Source organism: Pocillopora verrucosa, chromosome 4 (genome assembly GCF_036669915.1).
Source record: "Pocillopora verrucosa isolate sample1 chromosome 4, ASM3666991v2, whole genome shotgun sequence".
NCBI lineage: Eukaryota > Metazoa > Cnidaria > Anthozoa > Scleractinia > Pocilloporidae > Pocillopora > Pocillopora verrucosa.
The window spans coordinates 13,096,783-13,120,740 of NC_089315.1; the positions used below are offsets into that span (position 1 = coordinate 13,096,783).

The following is a 23,958-nucleotide window of genomic DNA, read 5'->3' on the forward strand; positions in this document are numbered from 1 at the left end:
CTTTAATTGGATTGTTACGTTAGTATCTTGCGCACTTTTAGAATTCTCTTTGATTGGATTGTTACGTTAGTATCTCGAGCACTTTTAGAATTCTCTTTAATTGGATTGTTACGTTAGTATCTTGCGCACTTTTAGAATTCTCTTTGATTGGATTGTTACGTTAGTATCTCGAGCACTTTTAGAATTCTCTTTAATTGGATTGTTACGTTAGTATCTTGCGCACTTTTAGAATTCTCTCTAATTGGATTATTACGTTAGTATCTTGCGCACTTTTAGAATTCTCTTTAATTGGAATTTTACGTCAGTAAATCGGGTACTTTTTTAATTCTCTTTCACTGTATTATTACGTTAGTATCTCATGCACTTTTAGTTTTCTTTCGTTTGAATTGGAACTTTAGCATCCGACCCAATTCTCTTTGATTGGTTTATTACGTTGGTACTTTATATACGTTTATATTTCTTTTTGATTGGATTGTTACTTTAGTATCTCGTGCACTATCAGAACCTTGTTTCCTTGGATATCTACGTTCGTATCTTGTGCTATTTTATAGCTCTCTTTTATTGGATTGTTACGTTAGTTTCTCGCGCATTTTTAGAATTTTCTTTCATTGGGTTGTTACGTTAGTATCTTAAACACCTTTAGGACTCTCTTTCATTGGACTGTTACGTGAGTATCTCGCACACGTTTAGGACTCTCCTTCATTGGATTGTTACGCTACTATCTAACACACGTTTAGGACTCTCTTTCATTGGATTATTACGCTACTATCTAACACACGTTTAGGACTCTCTTTCATTGGATTGTTACGCTACTATCTAACACACGTTTAGGATTCTCCTTCATTGGATTGTTACGCTACTATCTAACACACGTTTAGGATTCTCTTTCATTGGATTGTTACGCTACTATCTAACACACGTTTAGGATTCTCTTTCATTGGATTGTTACGCTACTATCTAACACACGTTTAGGATTCTCCTTCATTGGACTGTTACGTAAGTATCTCGCGCACGTTTAGGACTCTCCTTCATTGGATTGTTACGCTACTATCTAACACACGTTTAGGATTCTCCTTCATTGGATTGTTACGCTACTATCTAACACACGTTTAGGATTCTCTTTCATTGGACTGTTACGTAAGTATCTCGCGCACGTTTAGGATTCTCCTTCATTGGACTGTTACGTAAGTATCTCGCGCACGTTTAGGACTCTCCTTCATTGGATTGTTACGCTACTATCTAACACACGTTTAGGATTCTCTTTCATTGGACTGTTACGTAAGTATCTCGCACACGTTTAGGATTCTCCTTCATTGGACTGTTACGTAAGTATCTCGCGCACGTTTAGGACTCTCCTTCATTGGATTGTTACGCTACTATCTAACACACGTTAAGGATTCTCTTTCATTGGACTGTTACGTAAGTATCTCGCGCACGTTTAGGACTCTCCTTCATTGGATTGTTACGCTACTATCTAACACACGTTTAGGATTCTTCTCATTGGACTGTTTCGTAAGTATCTCGCGCACGTTTAGGACTCTCCTTCATTAGATTGTTACGTAAGTATCTCGCGCACGTTTAGGACTCTCCTTCATTGGACTGTTACGTAAGTATCTCGCGCACGTTTAGGACTCTCCTTCATTGGACTGTTACGTAAGTATCTCGGGCACGTTTAGGACTCTCCTTCATTGGATTGTTACGCTACTATCTAACATACGTTTAGGATTCTCTTTCATTGGACTGTTACGTAAGTATCTCGCGCACGTTTAGGACTCTCCTTCATTGGATTGTTACGTAAGTATCTCGCGCGCGTTTAGGATTCTCCTTCATTGGACTGTTACGTAAGTATCTCGCGCACGTTTAGGACTCTCCTTCATTGGATTGTTACGCTACTATCTAACACACGTTTAGGATTCTCTTTCATTGGACTGTTACGTAAGTATCTCGCGCACGTTTAGGACTCTCCTTCATTGGATTGTTACGCTACTATCTAACACACGTTTAGGACTCTCTTTGATTGGACTGTTACGTGAGTATCTGGCGCACGTTTAGGACTCTACTTCATTGGATTGTTACGCTACTATCTAACACACGTTTAGGACTCTCCTTCATTGGATTGTTACGCTACTATCTAACACACGTTTAGGATTCTCCTTCATTGGATTGTTACGCTACTATCTAACACACGTTTAGGATTCTCCTTCATTGGACTGTTACGTAAGTATCTCGCGCACGTTTAGGACTCTCCTTTATTGGATTGTTTACATGCTCCTCCCATGCGGATAGGAGCTTGGAGACAACTGTCTGATTCTGTTCCGCTTTTAGCTCTCCCACAAAAGCAGAGCACTGTATTTTATTATTTCATTTGAACAGACACTCTTCGAATGGTCAGAGATACAATTCAAGCAATTTTACGAGCGAGCATAGATTAACTGCTTGTAATTGCTTCAATGAAATTGAAGCAGGCGAAAATCTGAAATCTCAAATCTACAACAAATGACTTACTTCGGTTTTGTAAAATCAAGACGCTTTCTGTACAAATTTCAATTCCAAAATAACCAATATGTTTTTAATAGTCCATGAAACTCGTCATCAATATACGTAAAAGCGTTAAACAAGAAAACAAGACACTTTCTGTACAAATTTCAATTCCAAAATAACCAATATGTTTTTAATAGTCCATGAAACTCGTCATCAATATACGTAAAAGCGTTAAACAAGAAAACAAGACACTTTCTGTACAAATTTCAATTCCAAAATAACCAATATGTTTTTAATAGTCCATGAAACTCGTCATCAATATACGTAAAAGCGTTAAACAAGAAAACACGATAACTGTTCTGATTTGGTGAACTATCAAATTTTCTGATCTTGTCTGATTTACATTTACGATTCCAACGTTCGAGTGGAAAAATAAATTAATTCTGTTTTAATAGAAAAAATGTTAAAATTGTGATGAGCAAATAAGAAAGTAATTTTTTTTTATGTCTGAGACAATTATGATCTGTTATAGCCACAAATCTTCGCTAGTAGACTTATTCATTATTTACCGGTCAAAATTACCTTTTGCAAAAAGGACAAAGTGCACGCGACAATTTCGAAAGGTAATCTGGGTATCCGATCGCTCTGACGAAGGGCTAACACTCGAAACGTCAGCTTTTTTACCCTTAACGGTGGCCAATTTACGTTTTCAACTCAGTTGTTAACACTAAATTACCTGCTATACTCTCCTACCGACGCAGCACCACAGTTTCTTTAGAAACTTGCCCCCTTTATTCTGAAGTCAATTTAAACTGGTTAATATAGCGGTAAATTCAACTTCAACAACACTTTCTCGAAAGAGCTAATGATCAGGTATTAGAGTTTTTTTGATGACACAAAGTAAAGTATATATTCTAAGATGGCACTGTACTGAATTGTTGCTTCGTGTATGAAAAACAAATGCTTCCCTTTTCGAATCAGAGTTCCAAAATTTTCAAATTAATTCAGTTCACGGCGATAATGAGTTTTTTATTAAATTAATATGTTTTTGGCCCAGTCTTTCTTTCACTTGGTATCAGTCAGTTGTCAATCGTGAAGTACGATCGTCCGAGTGAGAGCAGTCCTGAAAGGGTTTGTTATCGAAAATGGCGATTGGCCTGAGCCGAAGTCGTCAGAGACGAGTGAACAATTGATTTTTAGTTGAACGTTACAAGATCTCTTCGTAAAAGTTATTGGTCAGTTTTGTAGTAAATTGGCTTTTCGTCCGTCGTTCAGTCGGCAAGGCTATAGCTAGTTTGTCCAGTTTGGTCCGTATAGGAAAAGGGAAAAAGAAAAGAAAAGAAGAGAAAAAGAAATGCAAAAAAAGTTGGACGTAGCCAGGGTTCGAACCTTAAAGCTTCGGACTCAATCCTTTACGCTAGGTACGCGGAACGTACGAATCGGCAAAGTTTTGAATGAAAATACATTGGATGCATATATATTACATGTGCGTATTCTATTAATCTTCTGCCCTGTCCCCAATCTGTCAATATTGACCGGTGTACAAACACTCATCTAATCTAGCCCTTTTGTCGCAATTTTGGCATCGATAAGAGATGTTAAATTAACCCCTCTGCATTTTAAAACACATTGCCTTTTTAGTGCATTACTCTTCAAGTACACAACAGAAGGCACGTGCAGTAATAGAATGGCACCTATTACGAAAGGTTTTCAACTTGTTGACAGATCAAAACTATATATTCCGGCGCATTTGCGCGTGTAGCATGACGCAATTTTCGTCACAAACGAAAAACACTGGGATCTAGAAGAAAGTAACCACAACATGGCGGCCTTTTTGAGTCGCATTGTAAGTTGATGAGGATTGAACTGCCAATTCTGGTACCACAACAAGAGCGAAAGTGGCTCTTCACAGATCTCGCGTATGTTATCTACTGTTTCATGGTGCTTATATGGAAAGTGTGCCTGAAAAGCAGTTGGAAAGCTCTTAAATGGAGACAACGTGAGACAGTCAGGTAAAGATAAAACAAGATTTGTGATTGTCATAATTCCCCTCACAGGCATGATTGACAGTAACTCAGATGTTCCTTCGATGGATTAATGTATTTTAACATCCCATAAAACATTAAAAAAGGTGAGTGTAAAATATCAGAATAGACCAAGAATATTGCACATTTCTTGATAGGTTTTGGGTTAAAATCATTTGTTAAGAGATTATTTGAGGAAAAAATTCCAGCTTAGAAGGTGACATAAGAAAAAGGAGACTATCCAAGCTGAACTGTGGTCAAGCTATGATATTCTTTAATGCTTTCATAGTATATTTTAAATATAGCATCTTTAAGTTTTCAATTTAATGCCACTTTGGTGAATAGTAATTCTTTAAAATTTATTGATAGCACCAAAATGTTTATGACATGATGTTGATTGTTAAGATTGAATTACAAGGGTTACAAGGTACAAGTAAGATACATTTAGCTGCTATTGGTTAATATAACATTAATTTTTTTAGTTGAAAAGCAATATTCTTAAGCTTCTTTTGCAGATGAGTTCCAAGTAGGAAAATGGAAATGGAGCATTTGCAGCCAATTTTCAGGTACAGCAACAAAACTTTGTATAAATGACACAAGGCACATGTATAAATGACACAAGGGACCCCAAGTGACCACATAGAAGCTCAATTCTTGGGTTTGCCAGAGAAGTCCTTTAACTCAAGAATTTAGAACATCTTAACTTGTCTGAACTTCAATTTCTTTCTATTTCTCTTTATTTTGCAGGTATTTCTGACCCCTTTGAGAAAGAGGTGATTACAAAATGTAAGCATTGAAGGCTAAGATGGTAAGACTTGGTCCCTTAAAATAAAAGAGAGGAGAGTTTGAAAACTGTTTTGGAAACTGGACTGTCTTGCTGTGCTGAATGGATCTTGAACTGTATATAAGAGATGGGTGACTAACAGCTGACCTGCTTTGGAGTCAGCTTCACCCATAAAGTCTCTTCCTCAGCCTTGATCTGTGATGCTAAGACTTGGTCCACCAAAAAACAAAGAGAAGAGAGTGAAAATTGTTTTTGAAACTGAACTGTCTTGCTGCACTGAATGGATCTTGAACTGTGTATAAGAGATGGATGACTAACATCTGACCTGCTTTGGAGTCAGCCTCACCCATAAAGTCTCTTTCTCAGCCTTGATCTGGGGTGCCAAGACTTGGTCCACCAAAAAACAAAGAGAAGAGTGTGAAAACTGTTTTGGAAACTGGACTGTCTTGCTGTGCTGAATGGATCTTGAACTGTGTATAAGAGATGGATGACTAACAGCTGACCTGCTTTGGAGTCAGCTTCACCCATAAAGTCTCTTCCTCAGCCTTGATCTGGGGTGCCAAGACTTGGTCCACCAAAAAACAAAGAGAAGAGTGTGAAAACTGTTTTGGAAACTGGACTGTCTTGCTGTGCTGAACGGATCTTGAACTGTGTATAAGAGATGAGTGACCTGCATGGAGTGAGCTTTGCTCATAAAGTCTCTTCCTCAGCCTTGATCTGGGAGGCCAAGACTTAGTCCACCAAGAAACAAAGAAAAGAGTGTGAAAACTGTTTGGAAACTGGACTGTCTTGCTGCACAGAACGGATCTTGAACTGTGTATAGGAGATGGGTGAGTAATGGCTGACCTGCAATGGAGTGAGCTTCGCCCATAAAGTCTCTTCCACAGCCTTGATCTGTGATGCTAAGACTTGGTCCACCAAAAAACAAATAGAAGAGTGGAGAAAAAAGAGTGGAGAGAAAAGAGAGGAGAGTTTGAAAACTGTTTTGGAAACTGGACTTTCTTGCTGTGCTGAATGGATCTTGAACTGTGTATAAGAGATGGGTGACTAACAGCTGACCTGCTTTGGAGTCAGCTTCACCCATAAAGTCTCTTCCTCAGCCTTGATCTGTGATGCTAAGACTTGGTCCACCAAAAAGCAAAGAGAGGAGTGTGAAAACTGTTTTCGAAACTGAACTGTGTCGCTGTGCAAAATGGATCTTGAATTGTGTGTAAGAGATAGGTGACCAATAGCTGACCTGTAATGGAGTCAGCCTCACCCATAAAGTCTCTTCCTCAGCCTTGATCTGATTTTGGAAACTGGACTGTCTTGCTGTGCTGAATGAATCTTGAACTGTGTCGGAGTCTAGGTCCACCAAAAAACAAGGAGAAGAGAGTTAAGATTGTTTCAGAAACTGAAGGGATCTTGAACTGTTTACAAGAGATGGGTAGTTAAAAGGTTACCCACAAAGGAGTCAGTTTCACCCACCAAATCTCCTGAGATGCAAAGATTGGGTCCTCAATAAAAAGGTAAAAAGCTATTTCAGGCACTGGACTTCAATTCTTATATGGGCTGGTGAATATTTTTCCCAGCCCATGGAGACTAAGCAAGTCATGTTGTCTCAGTGAGGAATTCTCTTTGATTGATATAGCACAGCCCCACTCACTTTGCCAAATTAAAAAAATGCATGTAAACTGTAGGATTATGATTGCATTCAACAAAGTATCATGCAATTTGAAAGTTACCGTAAAGATTGAATAGTGAGATTTTATTTTCTTGTTTCTGTTCCTGGATTCAATTATCTATGCACTGGACAGTAAAGAACACGGTTGACGTGCCTGATTAAAATTAGTAGAAATTACTTTTTTATTATTCTTTAAAGTAGAGCAATTTTTATTGCCAGGTTTCCAAAGTAATCAAGGCTTGCGCAGGCTTAATCTATCTCACTAGTGGTTTAAAGCCCTTGAACCACCTCCCGCTCTCGAGAACAGTTGCGTCAATTTAATTCGATTTCTTATAGGAAACAACCTCATTCGTACTTAATTTCGTGGGTACTTAATTTCGCGATTTTGTCGAGACAGTATTTTGCGGGATTATAGTTTCGCGATTTCATCAAGCATGAAAGTAGGGCATCAGATTTCACGATTCAAGCTTTCTCAACTTTAATTTGTTTTTTCAAAATGTAAACTGTTGAAAATAAATTCCGTCATTTTGGAACAGATAATGTCCGCGGACTAACATACGTGCATATTTTCGCGCCATCCGTTCATAGATTTGGACAGTTGGCTATTTTGTACCGTAAAACAGCCTGTTTCACCGGCCGGCTGTGCGTCCTACGCTCCTCTGCCTGCTTTACTTCGCTCTGCAACTCGTGAAATTAATCAGGGACACCACACTTCAAACTTCTTCTAAAATACATTTCTTTGTTCATTAAAAATTTGCTTATCTTATGTGGTTATAACAATGTAGTCTCTATAATTGAGAAAGTACAATTGTTGTTTAATGTTTTAAAAAGGTTAACATCAGCAAAAATTGTCAGTACCATAGAGTATCGTTTTATGAGTTTTGTGTATTTTTCGTCTTTCAGGTAACACGAAGATTACAACTTTACTAAGAATTTCATGGTAGACTGATGGTAAGTGTAATTACAGTTCAACGTATAGTTGTAATTCTGTTTTAAAGGTTCCTTTGATTTTCGCAAAAGTGTTGCCGCGTGGAATAGTCGAGAGAAACGAATAAACCCATTTCTTTTATTTATGTTGTAAGAACTCTCGTTTATGGGTTTCAGTTGAAAAGACATGCGCAGTGATGTCATATTTTTATCCTAGTGTTTCAATGTTGCTCATTCGAGGTTCTCTTTACATAGATTTCATGAAGGATAGCCATCTCAAGAAACCAAGAACAAATGTCAACCTCCTCCACGCCCATCTCTTGATGGCAGTTTTTAAGAAGTTGTAAAAACTGTCTATTTCGTGGTAACGACATCTTGCAATACGCATGTGTCTTAAGACAGACGTTTGGTTTAGAAATGCATGCGTTTGAAATAAGCGTCACTACCACAAGGTAGACAACTTTTAAAGAGAATTAAGAAAATGGACCCCAGAGGTGGGTGTGGTGGGGGAGGATGGATGGAGGAAAAAAACTGTATCAAATAATTGTAATATTACTGTATTATATGATTATAAGAACAAGATTGTAATATTACCATTGTAATAGATATTAAAATATTGTACAGTAATAATTTACTGTAGTGCTAGTGTATTAAAAGTTGTTTGTACCATAAGGAAGATGACTTGTAACAAGAGTTATGAAAACTGACCAAATGTGGCGGGTATGGGGAGAGGTGGTGGACGGGTAGATAAGTGTTATAAACTTTCTAATAGAAGGGGGTGTGGTGGGAGATGGTGGACGGATCGACCCCCAATTTTTCATTTTATTCTCTGAATTGGGAGTCGATCCAATTTTGTTTTGTTTTCAAGATTGATATTTGTCACTGGTCTAATTCTTAAGGTGATCGTGTTCCTTGGTATCAGCTTCGGGTGGTGGAAGAAACCTGCAAAATTGGGAAATGAAATTAAGACCAAGAATTTGAGCTAAAGAACGTTACCTGCCTTCATACTTTGTCAGACTTTTACCAAAAGGATGACAAACGAACTTTTCCCGCTAAAAAACAAACCCCCGCAAGCTTCTGTTTAACTAGGGCACTCAAGGACTTGGAAACATGTTCAATTCAGAAAATACACTGTATCCGCATGCATAAACCTTCACCACAAGGACAACAAAAATGTTTCCTGACAAATTACCATCAAACGCTCACATGAATATTACAAACAAGTTTCCGTTTAAATGAACAACAAAGCTACACTCACCAGAATAAAAGGTAATCTCGTCTCTCTTGATCTTCTACACCTATGATCTTTAAGGCAGCTGAAAGAGGAAACGTAAACGATAATTATATACATAAAATTGTCAGACCATTTAAGGACCATCATAACAAGAAATGTACAAGTTTCCGTTCAACTATACCACAACAAGAAAACTCATCAAATCTGAACTTTTAACTCTAACTTCCTGGCTTCTTACAGACCAGCAAAACGAAACGATAACATTTTTAGACCTCTAGTTTCGGTTAAATAATTTTTTTTACACTTGAGCAACAATTGAAAATGAAATTTTCAAGGCCACCAGATAAAAACTTAAACCAATCAGTCAAGTTGGAAATAAAGAAATATCTTGGCAGTTCTGACACTTTCTTTGTCATGTCAATTTTTTTTAGATAATCTAAAATATTTGAGAAGCAACTAAAGAATCGACACATTTAGAGATGAAATTAAAAATATTTTCAGACCAAACCTAAAGGATTGACTTTGGGGCATTTCTTTTTAACTAAATCAAAAGATCAAGTAACTACCTACCGTTTTCAGGGTGAATGAGCAATATATTATTTCTGCGACAGATTGCCTCTTACCCTTGAAAAAAGAGATAAAAAGTCAGATCTTCCCCAAAGCAGCTCATCCACCAAAAGCAAAATTTCACAAGTGAAAGACGGCCGCAATCTTGCATTAAATCATATTCTCCATCAATCTTAGTTCTACAATCATAAACACATCATGTCACTAAATAAGAACACTGTACCAAAACCAGTTTCACTTAACTGTACAAGTGTAAAAAAACTTAATACCAAGATCGTCAAAGATATCGGAGTAAATGCTCAAGTTTTCCAAGATAAACTGGAAATACTTTAAATTTAGTGTTAACAACTGAGTTGAAAACGTAAATTGGCCACCGTAAAGAGTAAAAAAGCTGACGTTTCGAGCGATGGCCCTTCGTCAGAGCGATTGACAAAGGGCTATCGCTCGAAACGTCAGCTTTTTTACTCTTTACGGTGGCCAATTTACGTTTTCAACTCAGTTGTTTACACTAACTTACCTGCTATACTCTTCAACCGACGCAGCACTACAGTTTCTTTAGAAACTTACTCCCTTTAATGAAAATACTTTTGGCGGGTTTTTTATTTTTCTCTGGAAATCTGAAGTAAACTACATAACACAAATATATTTAATCACCTTGGGAACACGAGTCCTGAACGCGATAGTTTGGAATGCTAGCAAATCTCTCCCTTTCCACGCTAATAGTTTCTTGGACCTTTTATTTTCTTCTTTCCTTCCTTTACAGTCTGAAGGAAACTTTACAACATACAGAAAAAAATGAATCTATTTTCTCCATCATATGTAACTGGCAATAAATCAATAAATTATCAGTTCAAGTGTACTGTTTAAGATTAATTAACAACACAGAAATATTAAAAAAAAAACTAGAAGAGCTAAAGAAATAACAACGATTTCTGTTCTCGACGTTGAACAATAACACATCAATTATACTGAAAAAAGCAACAATAATAATAACAATAATTTTACAACAGCGGCAAACAGAAAACAATTAACAACTGTACATCGTTTGCCAGCATCATAAAATAGAAATCTATGTAAACCAAGAAGGCGATGGAAACGATAACGTGATGAAACAAAAGAATTGAATCAGCACGCTTATAGTTCAGCAGGAACCCCGACGGCAAATTGTGAACGCATCTTCTTGGAAGTCGACGACACCTCCACATAAAAGCTGAATGGGAAGTCGGATGTCATTCACGACGATAAAGAATTCGAGCCACTCCCAAACTTCTTAAGACAAATGTAAAATTACTTTCTAAACAATTTTTTCACAATCAGTCTAACCGGGAAAACGAAATCTGTATGTGGCAAATGTAGACACTGGTCCGCCCTTGTTCGTTAGGTTGAAGTAAATTGTGACTACAAACATTCATTTTGGAAATAGGGAACGTAATGACACCTTTTAGTCTGTATTAAATCGAATTTCAATCAAATCCCAGTCACAGTAAACAAAACCATACCCGGCCCTCCTTCCTTTCTTTAATTTAGATGCCTGCTTTTGACGTGAAAGTGATCTTGAGTCTATTTCCTTCCCCTTCACTTCCTTCCAAAATCTGAAAAAATCCGAGATAGAAGGACATCAAAACCTCTAAACTCACAACTCTCATCTACAAAAAAGACATGGAATCATGACACACCAAAGAAAAGAGCTAACACAGATGAGATGACCTCGAATTAAGATATTACATGCAACAACATGGAAACTATCGAAAAACAAACAAACAAACAAACAAACAAAAAAAACATTTAAACAAAAAAAACACATAACATTAATTAATGGGTAACACGAATATATGTAATCACATTTCCAGGCTCCTCGAAACTCAACTCATGAAAACCAAATTCTCAGTCTTTGGAGATGTGATGGCATCGTGAATAGCAATTTTATAGCTGTCATATTGGTCCGAACACCTAGCCTCTGAGACACGTAGCCAGTCAGTCAAACTTTAACTCAGTCAGTAAGCCAGTCACTCAGTCAGCCAGTTAGTTTTAAAGTGTTTCTGCCATTCAGCCAGTCAGTTTGTGGCGTACCCTTGGCAAACCAGTCTATTGGTCAAGTTGACCAAGCAGAAAGTCCGTCATTTTCCTCAGAAAACCCACTTAAACAATTAAGCACAGCTGATTTGCTGATTGTTTCAATTAACTTTGGAATATCTATATAACCGTGTCAATTCATTCAGCAACCATGACATGTTTCCTGAGAGAGAAAAGCTTCAGCCTATCTTCAGGGCTCTCTAGTTTAGGGTTTCTGCATTTAAAAGTCATACTCAGCTCACAGTTAAGTAAATCAGGTATTTCCATTAACTTACAACAGTGGACCAACTCAAGAAAGCTTATAATTCCCCTTCTACCAGAGAACCCTTTTATCAATATTTTCTTCAATTAATCCTTGTAATAGATCTTTAATGGTAAAATAAAACATGATGTTATTAATCTGCAGTTCACTATTATAAATAGTATTCATCTACTCACAATCATTAAAAATAATAAACATGCTTGGTGAGAGAAACAGTGGTTTGGTGGTCAGGTGCCCAGAACTCTGGGTCAGTTGTGGGTGTGATATTATCTTAGAAAAGACACTTTACTTTCACTTTGCATCCAGGATGAATAAAAAGAGTACAGGGAAAATGTCAAGGAAAGCTCTGACAGAGTGCTAAGGCAACCCGGCTGTGCTCTGGCAGAATGGGCAATCTGACTTATAAGCTGACTTAGCTCTTTGTTACCTACTTGTGATGTTGCACCACCTTATAAAAATAAATTTTCTGCATGAAAGGTTGTTCATAGAGCTGAGTTGAGTTGCACCTCTGTTTTTGTTAAGTAAACATTCTTTTGAGACAATTTTAAACCTCGCTGGTGGATATTACAAGTATATAATTTCTACCCATATATTGAACAATAGGTTGTACAATCATCAAATTCCCATCAAAAGTCAGTGTACCTTCATTTTTCATGAGATCAATTCCATTTCTCTTTAGCAATTTTTGGAATAATATGCTCCTCAAAAAAAAAAAAGAAAAAAAGAAAAATGAGATTTCCATTTGAACTTAATTGATTTGTCCACTTATCAATTATTTATCTCACTGGCCCAATAGCCATTGTTACTCAGTTGAGTCTCACCTGATAATATTTCATAACTGAGAATGCCAGCTGTTAGCTGCCCATCATCAAATGAAGTCCTCTTCCTATGTAGGCATAACTTATAAGTAACTGAAAAAAAAGGAAAGAAACAATTAGAAAGAAGAAAGGATTTCAAACTAAGCTGTATCTTTCTTCTTTCAATTAATGAAAGTAACAAAATCTGTGATTCAAAGAAATTACTACATGGTGAAGTGGATAAAAGTTCAAGCTTCGAGTGTCGATTGTAGTCTCTAACAAAGCAAGGAAAACAAGTGAGCCATGAACACAAACTTATTTGTATTCAAATGCCGACATGATCTGTTCTCTTCATTGTATACATATATTTCAGTTAAGTAAATGACACAATTTTGAAAAAAAATATGTTCAATTCAAGATTAAATTCACATCCAACCAGCATACCTACAAATGTCAATTTGAATGAGTTCAGGCAATCTGTCACTGATTAGTCTTGACATTTCAATCAAGAACTCTCCCAAGAAACTCACCTCACATAATGAGCCAGAATCACAAAAAAACTATGCAATATGAGCAGATGTGCAATATGCAATATGCAATATATGCATAGATTCATGCATTCCTGTGAGTCTCAAGAAAAGGTCTCTAATGTGTCCTGAGAAAGCTGAATTTGAGACTGATCACCATTCCTGTTCTGAAAAAAATGAATAATGGTAAATAAGTATAAGTAGATATGATAAAGTGGCAAAAAAAAAGAGACTTGAGGTGCAACCTCATGATATGAACTCTTAAAGGAATGATGAATGACAAGGAAAATGTTTTCAAGGATGAAAACCAACTCTCTCACACTCTTCAAAGATGTCTGTAGTTCAGAATTCACTCAATTGTGTGTGTAGAAAACAGAAATTTCCTATGTCTTTAACATTTCTAGGGTAATTGGAGTGCTTCTCATTCTATTATTCAACCCAGAGATTTAAGGGATCCACTCCAAAGAAATGTGTGATACACTAAATTTCACTTGCTACCAATGATAAAGCTGGTTACCATGACAACACCGTTACCTTCACAAATGTCATGTGTGATAAAGAAGCAAATTCACCCTGCACAAAAAGGGAATTCAGAAAGAGGGAAATTCTGGTATTTCATCAATTGTCACCATCCATTCATTTCAGGATATAGAAGGTATAGTGCAATAATTGAGCCATGGTATTGACATATTGTGACTTAAATTATGAAATAGACCCCTGCTTAAGATTGATACACAGTTCCACCTAACCAACATTTGTTTCTGCCAAGAAATGAAATTTAACATTTTGAAAAGAGAAAAAATAACATCTCTGTAGCACTAGTGGCATATTTTATGCCTTGAGTGAGAAAAACGTTAGTAAATAAAAGCAAAGTCAGACTGTCAATAACAAGAGTTCCATTAAAATAAAAATTGCATTATATATTGAATATATTTGAATGAATGGTACCTTGCTTCTGTTAAAGAATGTTTCCTGAGGAAATAAATTTTGAACTAAGTTTGTCATTTGGAGAAGTATCCATTCAAACCAGGCTGAGCAAAGTTGGTTCTGATAAAAAATATTTTTATTGATTGTGGAAATAATCTTTAACTAGGTCCACTAAATGGATGGTTTAACTTGAGGGAGCAACAAGGCGGTTTATGAGAAACTGAAGCTTACCTCGACCCTGAGTGCGCAACATGTGGGCTGTGCGTATGAGCTTGATATTCATTCCTCTATTTCTCTATTTTGAAAGCAGCCATCGAAGACGTTTTTCAACGGTTGTGCTGTATCCGGACACAATTCCTTCCACGTTCCTCCAATCTTTCGCCGCCATGTTGAATTAAATAACTTGTTCTCAGTTCCTCTCTTTCATCACGAAAGGGAGACGAAATGAGGCTTAGCCTCTCTCTCATGACAGGTCTTCGCTCCTCCCCGATAGAATAAGTAAAGAAATAATTGAAGTCTTATTTTGAAATTGGGTGAATAAATTAACTAATTTCTCGTTATCCTCTTTTAAAGGAGGCGTCTCAAAGGTAACGCAAAGATTGTGATGGGGCACTGTAATTTACTGGTAAAAGAAAACAAAAAAGGAATAAATAAACGCTTTGTTACTCCCCGACAAAGGAGAATATATAGAGATTACAGCAAAAGTAGGCAAAATGATTCTATAATATGAGGAGAAAGCAACATGACGCTGAGTTATTTTGTACTGACCAACCGCACTGCGCATAACTGCGCATATAGTTGAACATGAGTCGAGAATGATTAGAAGCAAAGGAAAAAATAAAAAGAAGTTCGATCAATTTGAAAGCCGGGTTGTAGAAGATGTTCATTAGTCTTGCCTCGCGAGGCTAAAAATATTTGGAGTTTTTATGAGGACTCGAACATCAAACTATCGCATTTCGCACTCCGATGGTCTACCACTGAGCCACAGAGACAAAACAAAAAGCTATTAGTAATTACAAAGTCCACACGAGACGTGCGTCCTGTATTCAGCTGCGCCAAGCAATGTCGAAAGTGTGAACAAAATAAGACAGAGACAAAACGAATAAATAAGATTTACTTTTTTCGCCCATCACTCCTGTTTTGCTTTGATTATAAACACAAAATTATATTTTACGAGTAATAAATAAAGGGATAAGTATCTAAAGAAACTGCGTCTGAGGGGGTAAAAGAAGTTATTTTGGTTTCATCAACCGAGTACATAAGTTTATAAAGGTGCAAATTGGCCGAAACTTTCTAAAGCCGAAGTTTTAAGCTTTAGCCCCTCGTATCAGCGAATATCTTACGAGCCTGAGTTGTCTCTGAGTTTGATTACCCCCCTTAAGTTTAGTAGATCGGTCACAGAAAAGCCGGAGTGAAACTGTAGCTTTATAATTCGCCAAAGAATGGAAGCAGCGAAATTTTAAAAAAATGGAATGTAAATTAGGAACTGAAAGGACTCTAAGTTTACAAACAGGTTAAACTTTTGAAATTCTGCTCCGGAGCTTAAATTGCTTCATGTGTATCCACCTTGTTTTATCCAAATTTAGTTTATTTCAATTGCAGGATGATAAGACTCTTACGAACGATGCCAAGACCTGGCAACATCCCCTTTAGTTAATGACCTGTTATGGAAATTTAAGTAATTAGCATCTTTTGTGTCTTTTATTGAAATGACTTAAACTAAAAGCCATCGTGTTTTGAAAATTTTTTCGTCTCTGATGTCTTGAATACCCATACGGAGGTAAATCGCGAATTTAAACAAAAAGTTTCAAAATTATTGACTGGGTTTGAAATTCTGTGTACCTTTTACCCACAGAATGATCGCTACTCAAGGCTTTTCTAAAAATTTCAACACACTCTATAGCTAGAGTCAATAGGTAAAGAATTACTGCATGAAAAAATGAAAAAGAAACAACGAGATATTGCCTGAATGAACTCAACCCTAAGTTCTCAGCACTAGCCAACAAAGAAATATGGTAACAAAAAAGGGAAAACCAGGTCGGAGATCTCAGGATTGAGAGAATTAATTATTCCGTTAATGTATATTGTTTTGTCGGTGCTTAAGTTATCAGCTAAAATAGTTTACTCATCTCTGGGCCCGGTTCAATTGCACCTGCTAAGATCGTTTATTTACTTATAATAAGAACGAACAATTCATCATTTTCAAAAGACTCTTAAGATAGACAAAACTGTACAGACTTCAATTACTGTTCAAAACAGCAAGAATTCTGTTCATGGTGTGAAGTTTGATAAACATTTTTATATCTGACTTTGTCGCAGTTTTATTGAGTTCAGTTGGTTTATTGCTTTTATACAGTTGTAATCGACTACCCTCGCAGCTATATTTTGAACCATGCATCCTCTGAAAACGTTTGAGCTTGATATCTTGACTGCAGCCTCTTTCCTCTGCTTTTTATCTGGAGTCGTATTTCAACTTTGCCATGGTTGCTCTGGTAAGTGTGTATTTTTCCTTTTCTTTTCGTTATTCTGAAAGTAAGTTTGTGAAAACAGCAGCCTTTTCATTTCCTCCACATTGATATTAACCGAAGTTCCTTTACATGAACACTTTTTAGATCTCCAACTACTAGTAGTAAAGTTTTATCGAACATTTGCAATAACATGCATGTGATTAAGATAACTAACACCGAAATATGGAGGACCTGGTCACAGTAAGGAAATCTGGTAAATGATTTTTAAGCTCGATCGTTGGGCAACGAAAGACATGTTTCTTCTCTGAAAATTCGAGCTCATCAAACAGAAGTCGTGTTTGTTTTTTCTTTTGCGTGTCTCAGGCCAGCGGAGGGAATGCGAGACGCGTGGGGTATTACACGCGCGAGGAGAAGGGTGGGAAAAAGTTACTTCAACAAACATACTCATATTTAAAACGCACGAGCGGTCCTGCGTGTCTCATTCTGAAGAAAGATTAAAAAAAAAAAAAAGAGAATTTCTCCTGTTTTTCAAACACAATATCAAACCCTCCTGGAGCCGTTGTTGCGTTTAAATTCTCTGCTCCATTTACGCTAACAATTAAGCTCAATTACCAAGCAACAAGTACTTCCTTGTCGAAATTGGTTATATGATTTTAATCTTAAATGTTCCCGCGGTTATAGAGAGAAGCATAAGTTCCTCCGAAAGCATCATGTGTAGAGTTACGGTGAGAAAAATAGTCACAAATTATTAATCACCTGCTTCTTTCATTTAATTGAAGAACCTAATAAAGAGATGCAAAACAGGGGAGTTCAAATTCTCTGCACAACAAATAGAGATGTTTTTTCTTAGCTCTGTAAAAGAAACTTTGATTCAAATTGAGATAAATGGGAAATACGTTACTTTTCAAGATTACCTAGGACTGAAATTCAGTCTGTAGGCATTTTTTTAAAAAAAGAAACAAAAATAATCCACCTTGGGATACCATTTGATTTGCAGAGAGGTTTTCTGTTAATTCTAAGTAACGTTAGAATTTGATAACTTAGTGCAATGAACACCAAATAGAGTAAACTCACGGTTTCTCGGTAGGATCAGATGACATTTGTATCATGCGGTTCAGGTGTTTGTTATGTAAAATGTTTTGTTGTAGAGGTGCAAGCATTAAAAATTATAATGGCATCTTTATCAAACACATTCTTTCGATCGTGGGAGGCAGTTTCTCCTTTATGAAATAATACTGGAATTTTCAACTGTCTTAAAGGTGATATTCGTATTTCAGCATCCGTACACTCGTCAACCACTCAGTTTAGGAAATTTGAACTAAGTAACCACTGATAATTTACTGAGGCGGCACGCGTGACGCATGTCTTCTTAGTTGCATGAAAACCGAGGCCTATCAAGTTATGCGGTAAAGTGTTGGCGTGCATACATCTGTCCATAACCTAGTGGCCTATGATTAAAAAATTTGAACTTCAAAAGGAGCGGTAATTAACAAAGAGGAACTCTATCTATATGTTCGTGAGGCTTCACTAAAACAATAACAGTATAGTCCACGAAGCAGTACTCTTGTCATTATTCGTGCCAGAAGAAAGCTAAAACCTTCATTTAAGTTGACGCTTTCAAGCTGTGACCGAAAGAAAAGGTTTAAATGGCGTCTATGTACCAATTTGATTCTGGGACGTCGTTATTCCTTTCTGTCTTTGTCATTTTCTCAGGAATCATATTTTGCTTTTGTGAAGGCTGTACAGGTAGGGACATACCGCGGAAGCAATGCATATCACACTATACTTTATTTCATGCAAATCATTTTGCCATCTCCACCCGCAAATAGCAAAGGCTAGACGAGGCAGGCGGAGAGGAAAGGTTACAGCAGTCATAACAGATAATATAATAATTGTAAAGTAACTAAATAAACTATCTGGATAAATAAGAACTACTGAAAAAAAAAAAAACAAGCTAAAGTTACAAAATATATAGTCTTACAGAATGATATTACAATCAAATTTACTACTAACAGAACTATCAATTATATACATTGAGTCGAGGATGCAGAATTTGCCATTTTTTGTAGGAGAATGGGCACTTCAACATAATCGTCCTCTGCTTCCATTATCGAGAGCAAAAAGTCATGAAAATTTTTCTTAAAAGCTCCTTTGGAGAGTTGACGAAATTCGTTAGGAATTGCGTTCCAAAGTTTAGCTCCAAACCTGGAAAAAGAATCTTGATTTAGATTCAGTCTTGAAGTTTGAACATAATAATTTCCAGACGAAGAAAACCTGGTCTCATGCCTGTGCTTTGAATTAGCTTTAGTGAAGAAATCACAGATGTTAGACGGAGCATTCATGCAGGAAACGTCAAACATTATAGAAGATACTTTTTCAGCATATAATATTTGTAGGGGTAGAATTTTCGAGGAAATAAATAAAGGCACAGCATGGGCTCTAGGTTCAGAAAAGTACATCAAACGAAGGGCTCGTTTTTGAAGCACGAGGATTTTTTTTTAAATGGGTTTTGGCAGCTTGACCCCAAGCCGCCAAACCATGCTTTATTAGCATGTTTTGTTGATAAAGAAATGGTATCTTCAGCCTATTTTCACTCATTTATTTATCAAGCTCCCCAAAATTTAAACTGTTTGCTATTAACAATTTTCCCCTTAAAAATTGTGAAAGAAGGTGTTATTTCCTGCACATGACGGAGACTAGAACACCAACCACGAATTTCTACTACAACCGAACAACAAGAAATAGATCTTGGTAGGTGAAGAATTTTAATCCAAATTTTTAGGCAAATTGACTGAAATGATGAGGCGATGATATGAAAAATAAGCAGGCGAATAACAAAAATCGTAAACCGATGACAAAAATAACCAAAACCATGCACCAATCAATTGTCCCCACCGTGAATTGTAAATTTGAACATGTAAACTTCAACACTCGTCGCCAAGAAATCCCTTGGCTCGTTTTCCCGTTTACTTACTCTAGGCTAAAAATTGAGAGTTTTAATATTTTAAACCTGCGAATAACAATTCAACATTAACAACAATATTTTATTTCAAAACTGCAAATAACAATTCCAGCAAATGTTTATTTTTAATTGTTTGGGAACAAATAACAAAAATGGTTAATGTAGACGTTTCGTAAAAGGGTTTAAAAGCCCAAGTTGAAAGTTTTTTTTACTTTGCTTCTTCCTCTTTTAAGTGTTTTTTTTTTCTTTTTTTGCAGCAGACGAGTGTCGCATCATCCTATTTGAGGAACCGATACCAAATATGGCAATTAAGGGACATGTGATCAGGAGTGGTGAAGTCCTTAGTGAGGGGAGCTGTCGCACGATGTGTTATATGGAGCCTAACTGTGTTTCCATAAATGTGCAACCTTTGCAAGGAGGAAAGTACAAATGTGAGTTAAATAACGCCACAGTTGATGAAAGTAAACTGACCTTCCTTCAGGAAACGGATGCTTACTACCTAGCTATTGAGGTAAATGCTTTACTTCAAGTTAAGTTTCACAAGAGAGGAATTCAAAGACGCATAATAAACCGTTTCTTTCTTTAACCCTTTAACTCATATGAGTGACCAAAACAGAATTTCTCTTTACCAAAGCAATACATTATCAAACAGACAATTGATGAGAATAAAAAAAAATCCGATAGAGGACTATTAGTTGATTCAATACCAAATTCTCAGAACTAACATTACAGGAATTGTATGGCAGACAGTAAGGAGAATTACTAATGGAATCTTAGGAGTGAAAGGGTTATGAAGTCAACGATAAAAAATTGATCTTTTGTTTAAAAGTAACATGTACACCCTTAGTCAGAAACTCGTCTCTTCGAAAAGAGCATCAAGTTGGAATTCAGGAAATTTAAATGAATTGTTAATGATATAGGTGGGGTTGAGGTTTCCCTCAGAAAATAACAACGAAATGTTTTTACTTTAAATTTCGATCTACCAAAACTGGCAAACAATTGAAACTACATCTCTGATGACTTATTCCGGCGATTTCGCTTATATATTAACGAAAGAATGATTCACCCCAAGAATTAACAAGATGCTTTCCGGTGAAACAGGGAAAAGCCCCTCCTGATTCCTCATAAGAAAGTTCAGGATCATAGTTTTGACGGTAAACTGTTACGTTTGTTAGGTAAATAAAATAATTTGGCGGGAAACAATTAAAAAAAACCAGCATAATCACTTAAGTTTGTAATATGAAGGCTTTCTAGGAAATTCGTTTCTAAAATTGTGTTCGAAGAGCGTTGGTGTTTACCACATGTACACATGCTCGGAACTTAATCATTTTAGACCAGCATTTTTATTGCTTTTCCTTCTTCCATCAAAATCTGGCTTCACACCTTTACGTCTTGTTCAATGTTACTCCATATACGTTGGGTATATTTGTTCTTTTGGGAGGAAAACCAGCCTAATACAAGCCTCGCCATACACATTATTATAATTTAACGTAGCATGTCATGCCTCCTTGTAAATTTTTATTATAATATGGCAACTATGAATGAATAGATAAAAAATATGTTTGTCTTCTTTTTTCAATCAAAGCGTTGTTTTTTCTTCTCAACAGAATCCCTGTATTAGCAGCCCCTGTGTGAATAACGGAACTTGCCAAGTTGGTTTCACCAGCAAAGGGTTTCGATGTGTCTGTGTTCCCGGATATGCTGGAGAAAACTGCAGTGGTACTTTAAAATTTGTGATTTTGAAAATTTAGTTGGCCCTGATTTGTGATCAACATATATTCTCAAAATAGAAGAAAATTTGTTGATGTACACAAAAAGTCACTGAGTCCTCAAAACTCAAACCACGAGAAAAGTCACGTCAACCTCCATAGTCGCTTGGAATCAAACTGAAAACGTCAACCCTGTCAAATTGATTCGCCTGGCATTTGTCAGTGTAACCAACGCGTGACTACATAGTTACTAAATTGTGAGACAAAAGATTATATTTAATTGCAAATGTGAGGAATTAGTTGTACTCGATCACTTCGTCTTCCACAGACACAGAATTTTCATTTGGAACGATGAAATGGGCTCTTTCTGAGAATTACTCACAGGCTTAAATTTGTTCTCACGAGACTGTGTGTACTATGGCCACTCCTACTAGTACATAACATATAATTCCTCAACCAGGGAAATGTTTTCGTGGCATTTTTCTGATACCTCCTTGCACTCAAAAGTGGAGAGAGGAACTTTGAGAGTTCAGATGGCTGAGTTGATATCTTCCTTGTTTTTTTAAATAAAAAAATTCCTCATACAACTCGGCCGACTTCTCACTCTAATGTTTCATTTCTTTTCACAGTTTTATCAAAATCTTGCAGTGACTTAAAGAAGCTTGATCCTAAGGCAAAAAGTGGAATCTGTCCGATTGATCCTGATGGTGAAGGAGAATTGCTACCTTACCACGTCAGCTGTGACATGAGTGACAAAGGCGGAGTTGGCGTGACTGTCATAAGTCACGACAGCGAGGGCAGGACATTGGTGGACGGATATGAAGAGAGGGGAAATTACTCTCGCGACATACACTACAAAGGAGCAAACATTTCTCAACTGGTGAGTCTCATCAACGTTTCCCTGCACTGTGAACAGTTCATAATGTACGAGTGCAGAGGTTCTACATTGATAGATGGCTTTTGGGTTTCACGTGATTCGATAGAAATGACATACTGGAGTGGTGCGGCACCTAAAAGTCACATGTGCGCATGCGGCATGAACCGCACATGTGCACAACCCAGTAAGTCAGAAAAATGCTCCTGTAACTGTTGTGCGAATGACGGTGTATTGCGAGAAGATAGTGGTGTCCTTACCAACAAGACACATCTGCCGGTTAAACAGCTCAGGTTTGGAGATACAGGTGTGCATGACAAAGGTGAGGATTCAGAATTTGACGAGCAGGGTTACCATACCTTGGGCAAGTTTAAGTGTTACGGAATCGCCTGATTTTATGAAAGAACTAAATCGCCAAACAACACTGATCGTCCCGTCTTACAGTAAGCTTATAATAACTATTGCCAGAGATTATAATTTAAAAAGTTTATTAAACAATGTTTTTACTTATTTCGTGTGGCAATATTTCACGAGGAAGCTCACAATGATGATTCGATAATGACGCCAATATATTTTCAGTAATTTATTCACTTAATTCACTTATGGCTAATATCCAACCTGGCTGGCCAAGTTCAGCTGCAAGTTGATTTGAATGGGGACCTGTATAAACAATTGGAATATAAAAAATATGTATAGATTTACTTCACTAAACTTTCACGAGATTGTAAACTTTGAGTGCTGGTGTAAAACTTATACATGATAATCGCTATGAATTCTGTTGAAACTAACTAGTTTAACTACGCTGCATTTTAACCATTAATGGTTGTAATTTGTTAGGAAGTGAATGATCGACTTATAAGCTTGTCTTGGAGTAAAACAGATCCTGATAATTGTATTAATAAGTCTTCAATCATGATACTCTGCGCCAATTTACTGTGTCAAAGTATTATGCGCCAATGTATTATGCGTCAATGTACTGTGCGTCAATGGCAATTTTTCTTTGGCTTTAATGTTGTTAAATATATATCTTCCAACATGTATATACACAATGCTAGTGGTTTTTCGAACAATGGAAGCAGTTGCGCTTATATCAGTTATATATTTAGTAAAAAGACTCGAGTGATACTCTAATCACCGTAGATTTAAAGTTCTAAATGTTTAGAGAGGAGGACACAATTTGGAAACTTTTGAAAGAGTTTTTACTATACACTAAAATATTAATTTACGACTTGTTAACTTTTGTTGCTACAACATGGTGTCATTGCTTAAACTGACTGCATTATTTATAATATAATGGCTGATTTTTATCAAAGCTGAGTAAAAAGTTTCCCAAACAAACTGTCTGTGTCGCATTGAGGGGGGGAGGGGGAGAGGGAGAGGGTGTGAGGGGCAGGGGGTGTGAGGGGGAGGGGTGTGAGGGGGAGGGGGTGTGAGGATATTGATACTGCCTTGATTAAAAAACCAAACTCTCAGGACATGATGACTTACAAAGAAGAATATTGTCATTATTTGAACAAGCTGACGCAGATCTTGGAAGCCACAGGGCTTACATGTTTTGATACCCATCCCTGAGGGTTCTAAAGGTTATTGTTATAATATTTCTTGGACTTATTATTATATTTGCTTCTTGTCTTCCGGAGTAAAAATTCCACTTACACAAGAAATACAATTTACCTTAA

General features: G+C 36.7%; 1 protein-coding gene and 2 long non-coding RNA genes across 6 annotated transcripts; 2 read left to right on the forward strand and 1 right to left on the reverse strand.

Moving 5' to 3' along the window:
* Positions 1-4,318: 4,318 nt before the first annotated feature.
* LOC136280475 (uncharacterized) lies at positions 4,319-8,227 on the forward strand. The gene is made up of 5 exons (XR_010717255.1): positions 4,319-4,493; positions 5,021-5,071; positions 5,253-6,797; positions 7,856-7,903; positions 8,135-8,227. It is a non-coding gene; the product is annotated as an uncharacterized lncRNA (long non-coding RNA).
* Positions 8,228-8,381: 154 nt separating this feature from the next.
* LOC131776828 (uncharacterized) lies at positions 8,382-14,646 on the reverse strand. Of its 3 annotated transcripts, XR_009339582.2 has the most exons (9): positions 14,498-14,646; positions 13,343-13,506; positions 12,837-12,926; positions 12,658-12,716; positions 11,180-11,272; positions 10,335-10,454; positions 9,684-9,737; positions 9,138-9,195; positions 8,382-8,821 (listed from the first exon to the last, which is right to left on the reverse strand). It is a non-coding gene; the product is annotated as an uncharacterized lncRNA (long non-coding RNA). The 3 variants fall into 3 exon arrangements; XR_010717254.1 differs by lacking the exon at positions 13,343-13,506; XR_009339583.2 differs by lacking the exon at positions 12,658-12,716.
* A 1,909-nt stretch (positions 14,647-16,555) lies between these two features.
* LOC131776835 (neurexin-4-like) lies at positions 16,556-22,672 on the forward strand. Of its 2 annotated transcripts, none has more exons than XM_066165913.1 (4): positions 16,556-16,758; positions 19,954-20,207; positions 21,304-21,415; positions 22,035-22,672. In XM_066165913.1, exons 1-4 carry the CDS (start codon positions 16,659-16,661, stop codon positions 22,670-22,672), a joined length of 1,104 nt encoding a protein of 367 aa, XP_066022010.1. In that variant the 5' UTR covers positions 16,556-16,658. The 2 variants fall into 2 exon arrangements, with proteins under 2 accessions (XP_066022010.1, XP_066022009.1); XM_066165912.1 differs by lacking the exon at positions 16,556-16,758 and adding an exon at positions 18,286-18,480.
* Positions 22,673-23,958: the final 1,286 nt, after the last annotated feature.